The sequence below is a fragment of the Bufo gargarizans genome, chromosome 1 (genome assembly GCF_014858855.1).
Source record: "Bufo gargarizans isolate SCDJY-AF-19 chromosome 1, ASM1485885v1, whole genome shotgun sequence".
Lineage (NCBI taxonomy): Eukaryota > Metazoa > Chordata > Amphibia > Anura > Bufonidae > Bufo > Bufo gargarizans.
The window spans coordinates 479767478-479789292 of NC_058080.1; the positions used below are offsets into that span (position 1 = coordinate 479767478).

At 43.6% G+C, this 21815-nt stretch overlaps 1 protein-coding gene across 1 annotated transcript in view; it reads left to right on the forward strand.

Annotated features, from left to right (window-relative positions):
- LOC122927958 (G-protein coupled receptor 54-like) overlaps positions 1-21815 on the forward strand; it is a 298952-nt gene that overhangs the window by 153905 nt on the left and 123232 nt on the right. The window contains exon 3 of the mRNA XM_044280328.1: positions 8485-8620. Coding sequence (XP_044136263.1) covers positions 8485-8620 — 136 coding nt within the window. The remainder of the gene's footprint in view (positions 1-8484; positions 8621-21815) is intronic.

Consider the following 21815-nt stretch of genomic DNA (forward strand, 5'->3'; position numbering starts at 1 on the left):
TCTGAGGCCCGAGATAGAAGGATTTGCACGGAGAGCATTCGCCAGGGATTCCATTACAAGGGTGTATAAGAAAGGTGACAGGGGACACCCCTGACGCGTGCCGTTCCGGATCTCAAAAGGGGCAGACAGCAGCCCATTAACACGAACACAGGCCGAGGGGGAGGAATAAAGAGCTAATATCCTATGAATCATTCTATCCCCTAGGCCTATATGACACAGAGTCTCCTTTAAAAACCACCAGTTCACCCTGTCGAATGCCTTCTCTGCGTCTACAGTGAGAAGGCACAATGGGATTTTAAGTTGTTGTGATCTCGCTATTAGCCCCAAAGTTTTAAGTGTATTATCGCGAGCTTCCCGTCCCGGGACAAATCCCACTTGCTCCTTGTGGATACAACCTGGGATGAGGGGGTGTAACCGCAAGGCCAAAAGTTTGGCATACATCTTGAGATCCACATTGAGCAAGGAGATAGGCCTGTAATTGGAGCAAGATGCAGGGTCCCTCCCCGGTTTGGGAATTACCGTGATGTGTGCTTGTAAGGCTTGACGTGTAAACGAGCAATCCGGCGAAATGGAATTAAAGGTTTCAACCAGTAAGGGAGTAAGGTCCTCACTAAGGATTTTATAAAACCGAGAGGTCATCCCATCAGGGCCCGGGGACTTCCCATTTTTAAGATTTTTGATCACCACTCCCAACTCCGAGGGTGTAAAATCATCCTCTAACGCGGTCGCATCAGCGCCAGGGATAGGAGTTGGGCCAAATTGGGTTAGATAGCTGCGAGCCTCATCACCATGCGAGGATCCCCTCAAGTCATCAGGTTCTGGGAGGTTATATAAGGAGGCATAGTAGGACCGGAATTCTGCGGTTATGTCTACAGGGTTATATACAGAGCCCCCCGCTCGTGTATTAATCGATGGGACATGTGTCAGGGTCGTTCGGGGGTGTAAGGCCCTAGCTAGCCAACTGCCACATTTATCGCCATACTCAAAAAACCCGCGTCTAATTTTGTCCCTAAAGCACAGGGATTTTTGGTCTAGGATCTTCAGGATTTGTTGTTGTATAGAGGAGATATCTGATTTTAGAGCATCAGAGGGGGAGGTTTTGTTCAAAGTTTCTTTTGTGGTAAGAGCAGACAAAAGGGATTTCAACTTGTGGGAGCGTTCCTTTTTCAGTCTGGTACCATGAGAAATAAACACCCCCCGCAGCACGCATTTGAGGGCTTCCCATTTGATTGGGGGGGGCGGTCAAATCCGTTTGATGAACACTAATAAAATCCGATATGGCTTTCCGAATGTCCGCCAAACAAGTTATGTCTGAGAGCAAGTTATCATTCAATCTCCACGAGAAAGGACGGGGGCATGAGGGTTGGAGCGAGATAAGGCCAACCACAGGAGCATGGTCAGACCACAGGCGAGTATCTATCGAGCACCGAGGCCCACAGTCCAGGAGCTGCTGGGAGATAAAGATGTGGTCAAGTCTACCATAGCTATTGTGTATTGGGGAATGAAAGCTATAATCCCTGACACCTGGATGCAGAATACGCCACAGATCTACCAAGCGAAGTGCCATAAGATCGGATTTGAATCTGCGGAGAGAACTCGGGGAGATCGAGGACCTACCAGATGAGGAGTCCAGCAACGGGTCCATCACTAGGTTGAAATCACCTCAGAGGATGATCGGGGAGCCGTCAGCAAATTTGGACAATCTTTTCAAGATCCTGGATCCGTATGCAATCTGCCCCTGGTTCGGAAAATAAACATTAGCCACAGTTAGAACAGAACGATCTACCGAGAGCTTAATGAACAGAAACCTGCCTTTCGAGTCAATCTCAGAGGATATGACCGTGTGACCAAATGATTTGTGAAACCCTATGGACACACCTCCCGACCTACTAGTAGGGTTAGGACCATGGAACCAGTTCTGGTAATAACGGTTAGTGTATTTGGGAACGGCACCTGTCTTAAAGTGAGTTTCCTGAATCATAGCAATCATAACTCTCTTTTTGTGAAGACCATATAGAATCTGACTGCGCTTCTCGGGTTTATTAAAACCCCGAACATTAAAAGTGCAAAACGATACAGGTGCCATTTTGAGAATACTTAGCGAGAGGGAGGCGCAATCTCCTAGATCCATTCAGAGATAACAAGAACGCAGTAGGTGCACATCCAGAGACACAGAAGGGAGGGGAGACAAAAAGACAAACATTCAAACACAGAATAGTGCAAATAAAAGACATAGAAGCCTTTCAGAAGAACCAAAAAAGTCGGTTCAACAGGTACTAAACGACGACCGAGGTCGCTCGCGACGGTGTGTGCCGCAGTCCCTAAGTGGGGTAGGGAGAAGGCAATGACCGAGCCGTCTGCCAACTGGACTCCAGCTTACAATAGAGTAAAAATAACATGACAGAAAACAACAGGACAAGCACGTGGGCAGATCTAGTTGACCCACTCACATGACAACACTATGCATATATAGTTATAACAGCGCAGAACAACAACAATGAGCAGGAGGGTTAAGGTCCCTCTAAGTATATATGCAGAATTGGAAGGATATCGCCGACAGTCAATCGTCAGGATCAGGCGCACGTCTAGAGGCCCTCCGCTGTTTAGGAGAGGTCGTCTGCCATCTTTCCTTCCTTGGAACAACGACTGGTTGTCTTGGGCTTGGCCAATCCGGCAGCTCCAGGCGAGGGAGATCAAAGGCTGCGCGTAGGCCCGCGAGGTCCTCTATGGACTTGAATACCGCAGATTTCCCCTCTTTAGAAGCGGACAACTGGAATGGGTAACCCCACCTGTAGGGTATGTCCTTGGCTTTAAGTGCCGCCAGAAGCGGTTTCAGAGCTTTGCATAGCTGTAAAGTACGTCTGGCCAGGTCCTGCAATATGATGATTTCTTTGTCAGCATGCATGGTCTTCCCAGCAGTTCTGGCTGCTTTAAGGATGGCCTCTTTATCTTTATAAAAGTGTATACGGCAAATAACGTCTCTAGGCCGATTAGGATCACTCACTTTAGGACCTAGGGCTCTATGAATGCGGTCAATTTCAAGGGATTGTCCCGGATCTCTGGACAGCAGTGTGTTAAAAAAGGATACAGCCCATTTCTCCAGATCTTGTGGCGAAACATCCTCAGGGAAGCCTCTAATGCACAGGTTATTACTCCTATTTCTATTTTCAATGTCGTCCAGATGAGTGAGAATGTCCTGGATCTGGGTAGAGTGCGTCTGGATGACTTGCTGGTGGGAGTCAAGGACTACTAGCATTTGATCCTGCATGGACTCTGCCTCTTCCACCCTCTGGCCCACCTGTTTGAGATCGTGCTGCAAGGCCTCAATGTCTCTTTTGTGAGAGGTTTCTAGCCTTGTAAATAAGGCATCTATTTCATGCCTGGTGGGGAGGGATTTGAGGTGCACCTTCCAGTCCCAATCTTCATCATCCCCCTGCGGAGTCATGGGGGCCCCTGAACCGGACAACGTGGCCTGGGAGCAGCGGCTCCTGGGAGAATTGCCCTGCGGTGTTGCCGAGGCCAGCCCTGCAAACGAGGGGGACGAGGACGCCGACGAGCCGGTGCTGACTGCAGCAGCATAAGAGGCCGGAGAGCTGGTGAGCGTACCTCTCAATTGCGCCGGTGAATCTGGGGCCTGTGTGTCGGGCTCCTTGTGGCCTGCAGGGGATGCCGCTCTACGCTGCCGCGCCGCCATTTTAGGAGAGTCAGCTCTCTCTTGGTAAGCGTCTGGCTGGCTGGAGGAGGCAAAGAAGCGGGAGATCGCTCCCGTTTTGCGGCGGATCGGTGCAGGAGTCGACGAGGTTCTTCCTCTGCGCCCTTTTATGAAGTCAGCGTGAACGAGGGTGTCCTGTAGTAGCGGTGAAGCTGGAGTCTGTCAGGAGCCGAAGCAAAGCACGTCTCACTCCGCCATTGGCTAGCTCCGCCCCGTAAAACTTACATAAATAAAAAAAATATATATAAATATTAGGTATCTCCACATCCGTATCGACCGCCTCTATAAAAATATCACATGACCTAACCCCTCAGATGAACACCGTAAAAAATGTTAAAAAAAACTGTGCTAAATAAACAATTTTTTGTCACCTTACATCACAAAAAGTGTAATAGCAAGCGATCAAAAAGTCATATGCCCCCCAAAATAGTGCCAATAAAACCGCCATCTCATCCTGCAAAAATCATACCCTACCCAAGGTAATCACCCAAAAACTTAAAAAAACTATGGCTCTCAGACTATGGAAACACTAAAACATGATTTATTTATTTTTTTAAAAGAAATCATTGTGTAAAACTTACATAAATAAAATATAGTATACATATTGGGTATCTCTGCATAGGTATCTCTGCACCTGGTCTATAAGGTCTATAAAAATATCAGAATACAGCGTGTAAGTAGGATGCACAGAGATGTTGATCCCCCAAGGAAGGGTGCTCACAGTCCCACAGTGTCACCCCACTGTCAATGGGATATAAAAGAGATAATTAAATAAAAGGACTGGGCACACCTAGGATATTGGATCGATCACTTTAATTGATATGGTTAAAATATTGAACACTAGATTAAAGATAAAACAAGTGAATCAGTGTCAGCGGGGACACCGAATCACCAGTAATGACAAGTACACAATATCAAAAACCTAAATAGGATAAAAACTGACGTAAAAAATTATAGCAGCATATTAGACAAATATATAAATATAGCAGCAGAGTTCATTAAATGGAATGGATCAAATTTGTCGTATTACTAGCAGCACTAGTGTATCCACATGTAAGGGATGGCTCAATACCTCGTGGGGCACACAGTTAAAATTTAAAACCCCAAAATGTTCCGTGAAGGAGAGGGCTAGTTCTGGTGTGGTTTTTAGGGTTGCGATTTACCCAAACCAGAATGTTCCAAATGACCTCAAAGTTGGATGTTAGTGTTGGGTCATTTGGTCGGACTTTTACAAGACAATATATGATTGTAATTGTGGGCAGCAGAGACACATTGTATTACTGGCCTGGCGGCGTCCCGCTTGCGGTCAGTATTAGAGCTGGAAATGATGTTGCCAGCTTTTTAAATGGTAACGATCTTACCGGTATTGGAGATCTCTGGTCTCCGGTATTGGCAGTTTCTTCCATCCAGGGGGAGCTTGCTCAGGTCCCTTCCTTCAATCGAGGGGGTAGCGTGTCCACAGCGTTCTATGTTCACTCCACGTGAGATCGCTTGTTTGAATATGGACTCCGTCTGTTTCTCACCTCTCGAGCAAAGTTCCCAATTGGCTTCCGCACTGTTCGTTAGTATAGTTGATGTGGTGCACTCACATATGTTCGGGGGTCTGACCAGACTCGTTTCGGGGTTGGGGTATCCCCTTCCATTTAAAAAGCCGGCAACATAATTTCAAGCTCTAATACTAACCGCAAGCGGGACGCCGCCAGGCCAATAATACAATAAGTCTCTGCCGCCCACAATTACAATCATATATTGTCTTGTAAAAGTCCGACCAAAAGACCCAACACTAACATCCAACTTTGAGGTCATTTGGAACATTCTGGTTTGGGTAAATCGCAACCCTAAAAACTGCACCAGAACTAGCCCTCTCCTTCACGGAACATTTTGGGGTTTTAAATTTGAACTGTGTGCCCCACGAGGTATTGAGCCATCCCTTACATGTGGATACACTAGTGCTGCTAGTAATACGACAAATTTAATCCATTCCATTTTATGAACTCTGCTGCTATATTTATATATTTGTCTAATATGCTGCTATAATTTTTTACGTCAGTTATAACACCTTTTTATCCTATTCAGGTTTTTGATATTGTGTATTTGTCATTACTGGTGATTCGGTGTCCCCGCTGACACTGATTCACTTGTTTTATCGTTAATCTAGTGTTCAATATTTTAACCATATCAATTAAAGTGATCGATCCAATATCCTAGGTGTGCCCAGTCCTTTTATTTAATTATCTGTTCTATAAAAATATCACATGATCTAACCTGTCAGATGAATGTTGTAAACAAAAAATACAAACGGTGCCAAACTCCTATTTCTTGTTACCTTGCCTCACAAAAAGTTTAATATAGAGCAACCAAAAATCATATGTACCCTAAACTAGTACCAACAATACTGCCACCCTATCCCGTACTTTCTAAAATGGGGTCACTTTTTTGGAGTTTCTACTCCAGGGGCGCATCAGGGGGGCTTCAATTGGGACATGGTGTCAAAAAAGAACAGTCCAGCAAAATCTGCCTTCCAATAACCGTATGGCATTCTTTTTCTTCTGCGCCCTGCCGTATGCCCGTACAGCAGTTTACGACCACATATGGGGTGTTTCTGTAAACTACAGACTCAGAGCCATAAATATTGAGTTTGGTTTGGCTGTTAACCCTTGCTTTGTAACTGGAAAAATGGATAAAAATTGAAAATTTACCAAACAATTGAAATTCTGAAATTTTTTCTCCATTTGCCAATAACTCTTGTGGAACACCTAAAGGGTTAACGTCATTTGTAAAATCTGTTTTGAATACCTTGAGGGGGGTAGTTTCTTAGATGGGGTCACTTTTATGGAGTTTCTACTCTAGGGGTGCATTAGGGGGGCTTCAAATGGGACATGGTGCAAAAAAAAAACAGTCCAGCAAAACCTGCCTTCTAAAAACCATATGGCATTCCTTTCCTTCTGCGCCCTGCCGTGTGCCTGTACAGTGGTTTACGACCACATATGGGGTGTTTCTGTAATCTACAGAATCAGGGCCATAAATATTGAGTTTGGTTTGGCTGTTAACTCTTGCTTTGTAACTGGAAAAAAATTATTAAAATGGAAAATCTGCCAAAAAAGTGAAATTTTGAAATTGTATCTCTATTTTCCATTAATTCTTGTGGAACACCTAAAGCATTAACAAAGTTTGCAAAATCAGTTTTGAATACCTTGAGGTGGTTTCTATAATGTAAGCCTCGCAAAGTGACTTTAGACCTGAACTGGTCCCTAAAAATTGGGTTTTTGAAAATTTCTGAAAAATTTCAAGATTTGCTTCTAAACTTCTAAGCCTTGTAACATCCCCAAAAAATAAAATATAATTTCCAAAATGATCCAAACATGAAGTAGACATATGAGGAATGTAAAGTAATAACTATTTTTGGAGGTATTACTATGTATTATAGAAGTAGAGAAATTGAAACTTGGAAATTATCAATTTTCTTACAAATTTTTGGTAAATTTTGTATTTTTTTTAAAATAAAAAATATATTTTTTTACTTCATTTTACCAGTGTCATGAAGTACAATATGTGACGAAAAAACTATCTCAGAATGGCCTGGATAAGTCAAAGTGTTTTAAAGTTATCAGCACTTATAGTGACACAAGTCAGATTTGCAAACCCCTTAAGAGTCCTTAAGGGGTTAAATAAGGATCCAGATGACTTAGCAAAGCACAGAGCACAGTAATGACACTGCTCTCTCTCTCTCTCACACAACTGCAAAAAAATGCTGAAAATGGCTGCTGGGGAAATTCTTATATGGTAAAGGGCTAGCCAACATATTGGTTGCTAGGAATGTTGCTAAGCTCTGACAAAGATATTGCAGCCTTCTCATTGGCCCACAAGCAAGGAGGGAGGTTACTGAAGAAAAAAAAAAACTAGAATATTCGCGATTACAAATATAGCACTATATTCTAGATTTTCGCGAATTCTCGAAGTGCCGATATTCACGATAAAAATTTTCGATTAGAATATTTGCGCTCAACACTAGTTGATTTCACTATCCATCACATATAGGTTGCATGCTATAGCAAGGATAGGTTCCCATCTGCAGTAAGTTCTCCATTTTCCTGGAGCAGATAAAAAAAATGGAAGCACCAGATCCATGATATGCCAGACACCATTGACTAAAATGGGCTTCATTGGCTTTCTCTTATAGTGTCTTTCATTTTGTCAGACAAAATAGTACAGCATGTCAACATTTTTAATGGAACCTCTGCCACAGATGTAAACGTAACCCACGAATTGTAGGAAGATGCTAAGCCAAGACATGTTTTGACTCATTTGCAAGTTGATAAAGTTATATTAAAGGGTTTTTTCTGAATTAACCAAAACAAGGGAAATACCATAAAATAATAAAAGAAGTATTACTTACCTATTAGCTCCCAGAGTGGGACACTCTTACTCATCTATCACGATTAAGCCATGAGCACTTTATGTACCAGATGGAATCTGAGTACTTAGTGTTACACTTCTATGAGTGATGTTGGATAAAATTGTACTGCATTTGTGCTGTGAAGTGTATTGGAGCGGAGCTGAGTGAGGCTTTGCAGCGGACAACTGATGTGCTACATACATGAATGCGTCAGTTGCGCGGAGGGGATGCAATAGGTAATACATCTTTTATTATTTTATGGCATTTACCATTATTACCCTGTTTTTGGTTAATCCCTAACAAACTTTTTAAATAATCATTTCCTTAAATTTTCCTATTTTCTGTAAATAATGTATATACCTTTTCTTTTATCAAGGTTACAGCCCAGGCAACCTGTATAACCCTTACAGCAATGAGTGTTGACCGCTGCTATGTGACAGTATACCCACTGCAATCTTTGCGTCATCGCACACCTCGCTTAGCCATGGCTGTCAGTCTGGGCATTTGGATAGGTAAGACTAATGCCTTTTGCACATGACCATATGACTGCTTTATTTTGCAAAGAGCTTTAAAAGGGCTTTTAAAGAGTTTAGAGTTCAATGAGGTATCTACTTTATATTCACATGCCTCTGATTTTATACACTGTCTAAAATCAACAGTAAAAAATTGTGCCATGCTCCAGCTGACTTTTTACTTACAAAGCTACAGTTGTGTTCAAAATAATAGCAGTGTGTTTAAAAAAGTGACTAAAGCTCAAAATCCTTCTAATAGCTTTTATTTCCATACACACAAATACATTGGGAACACTACACATTCTATTCGAAATCAAAACGTGAAAAAAAAAATATAAAATTTGTATTGTTCCTCTAAAAAAAAAATAAGAATAATGAATATTAGACTGTTCAAAAAAATAAGTGTTTGTATTCTTCTTTACAATCTCAAACATTCACTATATAAACTGAAAAACGTTTGAAGATTTTGTTTTCCTTTGAATCACTACATTTAGTTGTATAACCACTGTTTTTGAGAACTGCTGTAAATCTGTGTTGCATGGAGTCAACCAACATCTGGCCCCTGTGAACAGGTATTCCAGCCCAGGATGATTGGACTACATTCCACACTTCTTCTCTATTTATTGGTTTTGCCTCATACTGCATTTTTGATGTCACCCCACAAGTTTTCTATTGGATTAAGATCTGGGGATTGGGCTGGCCACTCCATAACGTCAATCTTGTTGGTCTGGAACTAAGATGTTGCACGTTTACTGGTGTGTTTGGGGTCGTTGTCTTGTTGGAACACCCATTTCAAGGGCATTTCCTTTTTTAGCACAAGGCCACATGACCTCTTCAAGTATTCTGATGTATTCAGACTGATCCATGATACCTGGCATGCGATAAATAGGCCCAACACCGTAGTATGATAAACATCCTCATATCATGATGCTTGCTCCACCATGCTTCACTGTCTTCACAGTGTACTGTGGGTTGAATTCTGTGTTTTTGGGGAGTCATCTGACAAACTGTCTCTGGCCACTTGACCCAAAAAGAACAATCTTACTTTCATCAGTCCTCAAAATGTCTATTTAGGCCAGTCAATGTGCTCTTTGGCAAATTGTAACCTCTTCAGCACAGTGGGACTTTGCGGGGGCTTCTTGCAGATAGCTTGGCTTCATATAGGCGTCTTCTAGATGTAACAGTACTCACAGGTAACTTTAGACCTTCTTTGATCTTCCTGGAGCTGATTGTTGGCTGAGTCCTTGCCATTTTGCCTTTCCTTCTATCCACTTGAATGGTAGTTTTTCGCTTTCTTCCACGTCTTTCAGGTTTTGGTTGCCATTTTAAAACATTTGCGATCATTTTAGCTGAGCAGCCTATTTTGCCTTTCCTTCTATCCACTTGAATGGTAGTCTTTCGCTTTCTTCCACGTCTTTCAGGTTTTGGTTGCCATTTTAAAACATTTGCGATCATTTTAGCTGAGCAGCCTATCATTTTCTGCACTTCTTTATATGTTTTCCCCTCTGCAATCAACTTTTTAATCAAGGTACGCTGTTCTTCTGAACAATGTCTGGAACGACCCATTTTCCTCAGAATTTCAGAGAAAAATGTACTGTAACCAGCATGTACAACATTTGCTGCCTTCCTTCCTTAAATAAGGGCAATAATTGCCACCTGTTTTTCAAAGAATGAATGACCTCACTCATTGAACTCCACACTGCTATTATTTTTAACACTATATTACACAGACTCAGCAGCATGCATGTCATGACTGTTGGGTCTGTTGGATTTCTATTACTCTACTACACCTGCTAGTAAATTATTTGCCATGTAGAAATATAATTTCTACCAAAAACAGCGATGGATCAGGTTAGTGATGTCTGACTGCTGATATTTTGAACACAACTGTACATACAGAGTCTGATGGAGTGCTATTGCTTTCCTCCCAAGGAACAGGGTTTTCCTCAAGAATATGCTAGTGTGGTGGGGCCATACCTCTTCCTCCAGTATCCACAGTAGGCATACCTTGGGAAAAAAAGGGATCGGGCTGGGGACCATAGTGGATAAAGCATTAACAACTTTCTACCAGAAAGATTTAATGTAGCTACATTCCCACATCATATGCCAGCAATCAGCGTTTGTCTCTGCACACCTTTGACACCTAGTGTGTGGTACTCTACCCATCTTATACAATCTGGTAGGGGTCAAGTAACATCTATGTAGAATGAATAGTTGTATTATTAATAGAGGGTGAAACCTTTAAGGGAGGCTCCAATGCCTTCTGCCAGTCTTCTGCAGTTAAATGAGAGATTAATTCCCTCCATTTAGTTTCAACCGTCAAAGGGTGTAAAGCCATTTGGTTACTCAATAGGTGGGTATATAGAACTGATATAATTCCCCTGGGTCCTTGTGTATTAGGTATCCCTATCTGTGGATACGTCCATATGGCTCGTCTACTATCCTGAAACTGTGCGTGGAGAGCGTGGCGCACTTGTAGATATCTAAAAAATATTAAAAAATGTTCCTGCAGTTGTACAAAAGAACATAAGACCCCATTGTCATATACATTTTTCAAGGTAAGTATTCCATATTCTGTCCATATTTTCGCCCCTTCATAATTCTGCAAGTGAGGAAACATTGGGTTATCCCATAGTAAAATCTTTGTAGTGCTGGAGTTTTGCTGCACTCCATACCTGATGTGCTAGCCTACTATGCAAGGGGAGGGCACATCTTAGGAATAAGTACCGTATTTTTCGCCCTATAAGACGCATCGGCCCATAAGACGCACCTAGGTTTTTGGGGAGGAAAATAAGAAAAAAAATATTTTTTACCAAATGGTGTGCTGTGTGTTTGGTGGGTTTGGAACTAATGGTGGTCTGTGGATGGCACTATTACTGGGGATCTGTGGATGACTGACACTGTTATGGGGGGATCTGTGGATGACTGACACTGTTATGGGGGGATCTGTGGATGACTGACACTGTTATGGGGGGGATCTGTGGATGACGGACACTGTTATGGGGGGGATCTGTGGATGACAGACACTGTTATGGGGGGATCTGTGGATGACGGACACTGTTATGGGGGGGATCTGTGGATGACGGACACTGTTATGGGGGATCTGGGGATGACGGACACTGTTATGGGGGGATCTGTGGATGACGGACACTGTTATGGGGGGATTTGTGGATGACGGACACTGTTATGGGGGGATCTGTGGATGACGGACACTGTTATGGGGGGCATCTGTGGCTTGCACTGTTATGGGGGATCTGTGGCTGGCACTGTTACAGGGGGGGATCTGTGGATGGCACTGTTATCGGCTGGGGGGATCTGTGGGTGGCACTGTTATATATGTGCCATCCACAGACCCCCCAGCCCATAACAGTGCCATCCACAGACCCCCCCAGCCCATAACTGTGCCATCCACAGATCGCCCCCTACACCCCCCCCCCCCACCGCTGCCGCCGCCACCAGTATACAAATATAAGATGTTATATTCAATTAATGGTTATTAAACATGCCCCCTCAGTCCTATTACTACCTTACATCCTAATCGCTTCTGTAGAATTCAGGCAGGCCGGCCAGGCGGCCGGCGCGTCTCTCACTGACGTCACTTGCCTGCGCCGCCTGCTTCATTCATAAAGTAGGCGGCGCAGGCACGTGACAAGAGTTACGCTGCCGCCCGCCCGGCCTGCCAGAATTCTACAGATGCGATTAGGATGTAAGGTAGTAATAGGACTGAGGGGGCATGTTTAATAACCATTACATGCATATGACATCTTATTTTAGTATACCGGAGCGGCAGGGCGGGGCTATACTACACTGACTGCACCGCCCCGCCGCTATTGCCAGCCCCCAGATCCTCCTCCCAGTCCCTCCCCGAGTCCCCGCTCGCTCCTACATCGCAGCTTGCGATGTAAAACGGCAAGCGTTCGCCCCATAAGACGCAGGGGCATTTCTCCCCCGTTTTGGGGAAGAAAAAGTGCGTCTTATGGGGCGAAAAATACGGTAGATACTCTCCAGTATTGGCCACAATGTAGATAGTTGTAAATAATGTTGTAAATAGTATTCTGCATTTGGTAACGCAGTCGATGATACCCAAGGTGCTAGGTATCTCATCTGACCAGCCAGGAAGTATAAATAAAAATCAGACAAAGCTGCTCCTCCCTGCTGTTTGGGTCTTTGCAGGGTATGTAAAGCAAGTTTACGCCTGGCTGTCCCGCATAGAAAGGCAGTCACCAAGGAGTGTAAGCGGTCAAAGAAACTGTGCGGTATAGGCATAATAACAGTCAGACATCACTAAACTGATCAATCTCTGTTTTTGGTAGAAATAATATTTCTACATGGCAAATAATTTACTAGCAGGTGTAGTAGAGTAATAGAAATCCAACAGACCCACAGTCATTACATGCATGCTGCTGATTCTCTGTTATTCAATCACTTATTGAAAGGGGCATGTTCAAAATAATAGCAGTGTGGAGTTAAATGAGTGAGGTCATTCATTATTTGAAAAACAAGTGGCAATTATTGCCCTTATTTAAGGAAGGAAGGCAGCAAATGTTGTACATACTGGTTACTAATCTATAGATACAGGACCTGACCTGGGCAAGGTTAATTAACAACTTTATTTACAAATGCCTAAGTAGGCAATAGAACCTATCTTGGCCCGGGTACAAGTTAATACTTCACTTTTATTATAATATTTATTAAAATACGTCGCTGAATGTGGACGTGAATCACAACTTGATTGGTTACAGACAAAGAAACAAATATGCTACTAAGGTGTTAAAAACACAGTCTCCAATCCACTGTTAGGGATGATGATTTAGTCAGTTGGAGGGGATGTGCACAGTCACTCACTCCAACGGCTAAAGAGGCAAACTCTTGCCGTGCCACGTCTGCAGCTATTGTTGCCAACTTGGCTAGTTATCAACTATATCTGATTCTTAACTACTGTCATAAGATGGTGGGAGAACTTGATGCATCAAACCCACTGTAAAGCTTAGAATGCTGTTTAACAGCTAACTAGTGAGAGACTTGATGCATCAACCCACTGTAAAGCTTAAGATGCTGTTTAACAGCTAACTATTAATGCACACGTTGACAACTCCTGTATATGCCAACTGCTTGTTGCATCAGGGAGGTACCAGTGATCCAGCTGGACTACTGTTTGACTCCTAACAGTGGAAACACGACCGCTAATTAAAACCTAAAACTGCCCCCCGACATGTTTCACCAGTATCTCTGGCTTCTTCAGGGGTAACGGGCAGCAAAGTATTGGAGACTGTGTTTTTAACACCTTAGTAGCATATTTGTTTCTTTGTCTGTAACCAATCAAGTTGTGATTCACGTCCACATTCAGCGACGTATTTTAATAAATATTATAATAAAAGTGAAGTATTAACTTGTACCCGGGCCAAGATAGGTTCTACTTAAACATGCTGGTTACAGTGCATTTCTCTCTGAAATTCTGAGGAAAATGGGTCGTTCCAGACATTGTTCAGAAGTACAGCATACCTTGATTAAAAAGTAGATTTTAGAGGGGAAAACATATAAAGAAGTGCAAAAATTGATAGGCTGCTCAGCTAAAATGATTGAAAATGCTTTAAAATGGCAACCAAAACCTGAAAGACGTTAGAGAAAGCGAAAAAATACCATTCAAATGGATAGAAGAATAGCCAAAATGGCAAGGACTCAGCCAACAATCAGCTCCAGGAAGATCAAAGAAGGTCTAAAGTTACCTGTGAGTACTGTTACAATTAGAAGACACCTATGTGAAGCCAAGCTATCTGCAAGAAGCCCCCGCAAAGTCCCACTGTTGAAAAAAAGACATATGCTGAAGAGGTTACAATTTGCCAAGGAGCACATTGACTGGCCTAAAGAGACATTTTGTGGATTGATGAAAGTGAGATTGTTCTTTTTGGGTCTAGTGGCCGGAGACAGTTTGTCAGATGACCCCCAAACACTGAATTCAACCCACAGTACACTGTGAAGACAGTGAAGCATGGTGGAGCAAGCATCATGATATGAGGATGTTTATCATACTACGGTGTTGGGCCTATTTATCGCATGCCAGGTATCATGGATCAGTTTGAATATATCAGAATACTTGAAGAGGTCATGCTGCCTTATGCTGAAGAGGAAATGCCCTTGAAATGGGTGTTCCGACAAGATAACCCCAAACACACCAGTAAACGTGCAACATCTTAGTTCCAGACCAGCAAGATTGACTTTATGGAGTGGCCAGCCCAATCCCCGGATCTTCCCAATCCCCGGATCTTAATCCAATAGAAAACTTGTGGGGTGACATAAAAAATGCAGTTTCTGAGGCAAAACCAAGAAATAGAGAACTGTGGAATCCAATCATCCTGGGCTGGAATACCTGTTCACAGGTGCCAGATGTTGGTTGACTCCATGCAGCACAGATGTACAGCAGTTCTCAGAAACAGTGGTTATACAACTAAATGTAAGTATAGTGATTCAAAGGAAAGCAAAATCTTCAAACATTTTTTAGTTTATATAGTGAATGAGTTTGTGAAAAAAAAAAACGCAAACATTGCTATTTTTTGGGGACAGTCTAATCACTTTTCTTCAATTTTTTTTGAGGAACAACACAAATTTGATATATTTTTGTTCATGTTTTGATTTGGAATAGAATGTGTAGTGTTCCCAATGCATTTGTGTGTATGGAAATAAAAGCTATTAGAAGGATTTTGAGCTTTATTCACATTTTTAAACACACTGCTATGATTTTGAACAGAACTGTACATGCGTGTTCCAATAAGAAGAGACCCTTGGGCAACAAGATCATTTTAATAAGGTTTGGTCTATCCATTATAGATAAGGGAATGGTTTTCCAGGACCTGAACTTGTCAATGAAAAATGATTCAATAGGAGCAATGTTTTTAGTAAAGAATATACAGTAAGTGGGTCTTTGGTGATGACAATCCCTAGGTACTTAAAGTAATCCACTACAGGAAGATTGTGGTATACTGATGTCCAATCAGTTGTCCAAAGTGGCATGAGGGCTGATTTAGACCAGTTTATGCCGAGACCTGAAAAGTGACCAAAGCGGTCAATAAGGTCTATTGCCCTTGGTAAGGAAGACTACACATCATCCATAAACAGTATCAAGTCGTTAGCATATAAACCTATCCTATGCTCTCTCTCTCCCATAGATATCCCCCTAAACACAGTATTCTGTCGGATTCTAAGAGCGAGTTGTTCTATAGCTATTGCAAACAGGAGGGGTGAGAGGGGGCATCCCTGCCGAGTGCCTCTACTTAGATTTAACAATGCAGAGTGTGTACCATTGACTAATATGTTAGCTTTGGGATTTTTGTATATTATAGAGATCCATGTGATAAAGACTCGACCAAACCCGAAGAGTTGCAGTACCTCTAGTAGGTATGGCCATTCCACTGAGTCAAATGCTTTGGCCGTGTCTAAGGAGGCCAGGGCCCATTTTGTATGTCCTCCCACTGCCCCTGGATCTTTGCCAGGCTTCAACAGCACCACTATCGAAGCATCATGCAAAGATTCTGGGAGGCACTCTTGTTGCTGTGCTGCCAGATACATTTTATGTAGTTGTGGTCCCAAAACGTCAATGTACTTGGAGTACACTTCTAGCAGGATGCCATCTGGACCAGGTGACTCCCCCGGGGTTAATTAATTTATAGCAATCTGAATTTCCTCTAGTGTTATCTCTCCATATAGAAGCTCTCTGTCCTGGTTACTCAGCTGTGGGTAATTTACTTCCTGAAGATAGTTATCTGTCACGGCAGACAGGACATCAGATACACAGAAAAATAAACAAACAAGTATCTAGGCAAGAAGCTGGGGATAAGGGTCAACTCTACCGGCTCTCCCTATACTGCTATGCCCACGTTCAGACCCTTAACCTCTTAAGGACATAGGGCGTACAGGTACGCCCTTGTGCCCTGGTACTTAAGGACACAGGGCGTACATGTACGCCCTGTGCATTTTCGATCACCGCCGCACGGCGGGCGGTGATCGGAACCCCGTGCCTGCTCAAATCATTGAGCAGGCACTTGGAGCAAATGCGCCGGGGGGTCCAGTGACCCCCCCATGTATGCGATCGCAGAAAACCGCAGGTAAATTTTTGGGGTGCATTTTTATCTTTTCGTGTACGCTGACTGTGGCCGGCACTTAGTGTCCGGCCACTGTTAGCGCATCGCACACCCCACCGCTGATCAACTTCGGACGGTTGATCAGCGGTTTTGAATTTTTTTCCCCACATTTTTTGCCCTTTTTTTAGTTAGTTTATTTTTTTTTTTTCTGTTAGTTTTAGGGTGAGTTCGTGAACACCCGTGCCCACACACACACGCACACAAAATAAAGAGTTACACACACGCACATATACACGCAGACACACACTCCCCTATGGCCCGCCGGACGTTCTCGGCCGAGGAGGCATACGCCCAGATTGCCTCTGACTCCGAGAGTCCCAGTGAGGATGAGGAGGACCCCACATTCCTGTTGTCATCCGCATCCTCCTCATCATCTAGCGATGATGATGAGCCCCCAAGGCGGCGGAGACGCCGCCAGGCGGAGCAAGGGGACCACCATGTTAGGGACCCTGTGGCCCACACTAGTACGAGCAGCTCTGGGGCTCGTACTGGTTTCCCGGCCCACCAGTTAAATCCACCGGAGCCCCCTGCCGGTGAACTTGTCTGGTGTAGCCCAGAGCGATACGAGCCTGTGATTCCTGATTTTGTAGGCCAATCAGGAATCCAGATTTCCACAGTGGGCTACACTGAATATGACTTTTTTTGTCATTTTTTCAGTGACCCACTGGTAAATCTGATGGTGATGGGCTGTACGCCCAACAGTTCGTCGCTCAACACCCGGGCTCCTTTTTGGCCAGGCCCGGTGGCTGGACGCCGGTCAGTGCAGCCGAAATGAGGACATTTTGGGGCCTCGTGCTGCATATGGGCCTGGTCAAAAAACCCAGTGTCAGGCTGTACTGGAGTGGGGACGTCCTATACCAGGCCCCACTTTACAGTACAGCCATGACACTCTCCCGGTTTGAGGCCATCCGGAAATGTCTGCATTATTCCGATAATGCAGCATGTCCCCCCCGAGGTGATCCTGCCAATGACCGTCTGTACAAGATACGGCCGGTCATCGATCACTTTGGGGCCAAATTCATGGAGGCCTATGTACCTGGAAGAGAGGTCGCGGTTGATGAGTCTCTCATTGCGTTCAAGGGGAGACTCATTTTCCGCCAGTATGTGCCCTCCAAGCGGGCGAGGTATGGCGTGAAGCTATACAAAATTTGTGAGAGTACCTCAGGGTACACTTACAAATTTTGTGTATACGAGGGGCGAGATTCCCGGATTCAACCCCCAGAATGTCCCCCCACTCTGGGTGTTACCGGGAAACTTGTGTGGGACCTTATGTACCCACTGCTGGATAAGGGTTACCACCTTTACGTGGATAACTTTTATACCAGTATCCCCTTGTTCCAATCCCTTGCCGCCAGATCCACGTCCGCTTGTGGGACCGTGCGGAAAAATCAACGCGGCCTCCCTGCCCACCCCCTCCAGGTACCTATCCCCAGGGGTGAGACCCGTGCCCTTACCACTGGAAACCTGTTGCTGGTCAGGTATAAGGACAAGAGGGATGTCCTTATGCTGTCCACAATTCATGGTAACGGCATCACCCCTGTCCCTGTGCGAGGTACCGCGGCAACGGTCCTCAAGCCCGATTGTATCGTCGCTTACAATCGGTATATGGGAGGAGTTGATCTCTCTGATCAAGTCCTCAAGCCATATAACGCCATGCGCAAAACCCGGGCATGGTACAAAAAAGTTGCGGTCTACTTGGTGCAGGTTGCCATGTACAACTCTTTTGTACTATCCCGAAGCGCTGGCAGCACAGGGACATTCCTCCAGTTCTATGAGGCAGTCCTCAAGGCCCTGATGTTTTCGGACCGGGAAAGAGCAGGCCGGAGTACCTCGGGAACTGTAGGTGCCCGGATCGTCCCTGGCCAACACTTTCCAGGTGTGGTCCCCCATACTGGAAAGAAGGGACGAACCCAAAAAAAGTGCAGAGTGTGTCGCAGGAGGGGGATACGGAAGGACACGACTACTCAGTGCGACACTTGCCCCGATCATCCGGGCCTCTGCATTGACGGTTGCTTCAGGGAGTATCACACTTCCATGGAGTACTAAATTTATATCCCAATTTAGCACTGACATCGGATAAAAAAAAACTGGTTCTCAGACTTGAGACACCCAAAAAAAACTAAAATAATTTATTAAAAGTAGACATATTAGGTATCGCCACGTCGGTAATAATCTCCTCTATAAAACTACCCCATGACCTAACCCCCCAGATTAACACGGTCAAGGAAAAAAAAAAAAAAAGGAGTCCCCACATGAGATAATTGGATAAAAAAAAAAGATTTGTATCAAAAAAGATAATATAGTCAAAAACCTAAATAATTGTAAAAAAAAAAGTAGACTTATTAGGTATTGCCGCGTCCGTAAGAATCTCCTCTATAAAAATATCCCATTACCTAACCCCCCAAATTAACACAGTTAAAAAAAAAAAAAAAAAACTGTGCCAAAACCGCTATTTTTGGCACTTTTCCATTTCAATCCGTTTTTTCCGGTAACAAAAGAAGGGTTAACAACCAAACAAAACTTAATATTTATTACCCTGATACTGCAGTTTACAGAAACACCACAGTTGTGGTCGTAAACTGCTGTATCAGTAAGGGAGGCCGCAAAAGGAAAGGACCGACATGGTTTCTGGAAGGCCGATTTTGATGGCCTTTTTTATTGACACCATGTCCCTTTTGAAGCCCCCCTGATGCACCCTAGAGTAAAAACTCCCCACAACTGACCCCATCTAAGAAACTACACCCCTCAAGGTATTCAAAACTGATTATACAAACTTCATTAACCCTTTAGGTGTTCCTCAACAGTTAATGGCAAATGGAGATGAAATTTCAGAATTTCAATTTTTGGTAACCTTGCGTCACAAAAATGTAATATAGAGCAACCAAAAATCATATTTACCCTAAAAATAGTCCCCAAAAAAATGCCACCTTATCCCGTAGTTTCCAAAATGGGGTCACTTTTTAGGGAGTTTCTACTCCAGGGGTGCATCAGGGGGCTTCAAATGGGACATGGTGTAAATAAACTAGTCCATAAAAATCAGCCCTCCAAAAACCAAACGGCGCACCTTTCCCTCTACGCCCCGCTGTGTGGCCGTACAGTAGTTTATGGCCACATATTGGGTGTTTCTGTAAACGGCAGAGTCAGGGCAATAAAGATACAGTCTTGTTTGGCTGTTAACCCTTGATTTGTTAGTGGAAAAAATGGGTTAAAATGGAAAATTAGACAAAAAAATGAAATTTGAAAATTTCATCCCCATTTGCCAATAACTCTTGCGCAACACCTAAAGGGTTAACGACGTATGTAAAATCAGTTTTGAATACCTTGCGGGGTGTAGTTTCTTAGATGGGGTCACTTTTAGGGAGTTTCTACTCTAGGGGTGCATCAGGGGTCTTCAAATGGGACATGGTGTAAATAAACCAGTCCATAAAAATCAGCCCTCCAAAAACCAAACAGCGCACCTTTCCCTCTACGCCCCGCTGTGTGGCCGTACAGTAGTTTACGGCCACATATTGGGTGTTTCTGTAAACGGCAGAGTCAGGGCAATAAAGATACAGTCTTGTTTGGCTGTTAACCCTTGATTTGTTAGTGGAAAAAATGGGTTAAAATGGAAAATTAGACAAAAAAATGAAATTTGCAAATTTCATCCCCATTTGCCAATAACTCTTGCGCAACACCTAAAGGGTTAACGACGTATGTAAAATCAGTTTTGAATACCTTGAGGGGTGTAGTTTCTTAGATGGGGTCACTTTTAGGGAGTTTCTACTCTAGGGGTGCATCAGGGGTCTTCAAATGGGACATGGTGTAAATAAACCAGTCCATAAAAATCAGCCCTCCAAAAACCAAACGGCGCACCTTTCACTCTATGCCCCGCTGTGTGGCCGTACAGTAGTTTACGGCCACATATTGGGTGTTTCTGTAAATGGCAGAGTCAGGGCAATAAACATACAGTCTTGTTTGGCTGTTAACCCTTGATTTGTTAGTGGAAAAAATGGGTTAAAATAAAAAATTTGACAAAAAAATGAAATTTGCAAATTTCATCCCCATTTGCCAATAACTCTTGTGCAACACCTAAAGGGTTAACAACGTATGTAAAATCAGTTTTGAATACCTTGAGGGGTGTAGTTTCTTAGATGGGGTCATTTTTGGGTGGTTTCTATTATGTAAGCCTCGCAAAGTGACTTCAGACCTGAACTGGTCCCTAAAAATGTAGTTTTTGTAAATTGCTGAAAAATTTCAAGATTTGCTTCTAAACTTCTAAGCCTTATAACATCCCCAAAAAATAAAATATCATTCCCAAAACAATTCAAACATAAAGTAGACATATGGGGAATGTAAAGTCATCACAATTTTTGGGGGTATTACTATGTATTACAGAAGTAGAGAAACTGAAACTTTGAAATTTGCTAATTTTTCCAAAAATTTGTTAAATTAGGTATTTTTGGGTGCAAAAAAAATATTTTTTTTACTTCATTTCACCAGTGTCATGAAGTACAATATGTGACGAAAAAACAATCTCAGAACGGCCTGGATAAGTCAAAGCGTTTTAAAGTTATCAGCACTTAAAGTGACACTGGTCAGATTTGCAAAAAATGGCCTGGTCCTAAGGTGTAAAAAGGCTGTGTCCTTAAGGGGTTAAGGTGGGAATAACGTGTCCTCGTGACTGGGCTGCAAATACCCTAAAATCCCTAAGATGGTGAAGGGGAATAGAGCCAGCCTGCTCCCTCAGAACCTGGAGGGGACAGGCGTCTCTCTAACAGCCTAGACAGCAAACAACAAGAAAACAATAACCAACTTATCTTGTCTGAGCAGGAAAAGCCAATCCTTCTTTCCTTACTTCCATAGAGCCAGACAGTAGCTATAACCTGCATTAAAACCAACAACCCCAGCCAGTGCAGCTGAAGGGAGGCAGATCTAGCTCGACTCCAAAACAAAACAAAAGACTAGACACGTGCTGCTACTCTGGCAGACCTCCGCACGTAGCCCGAGCAGGGCATGACAGTACCCCCCCCCCCTCCCCTCTACGGGTGACCTCCGGACACCCCGGACCAACCTTATCCGGG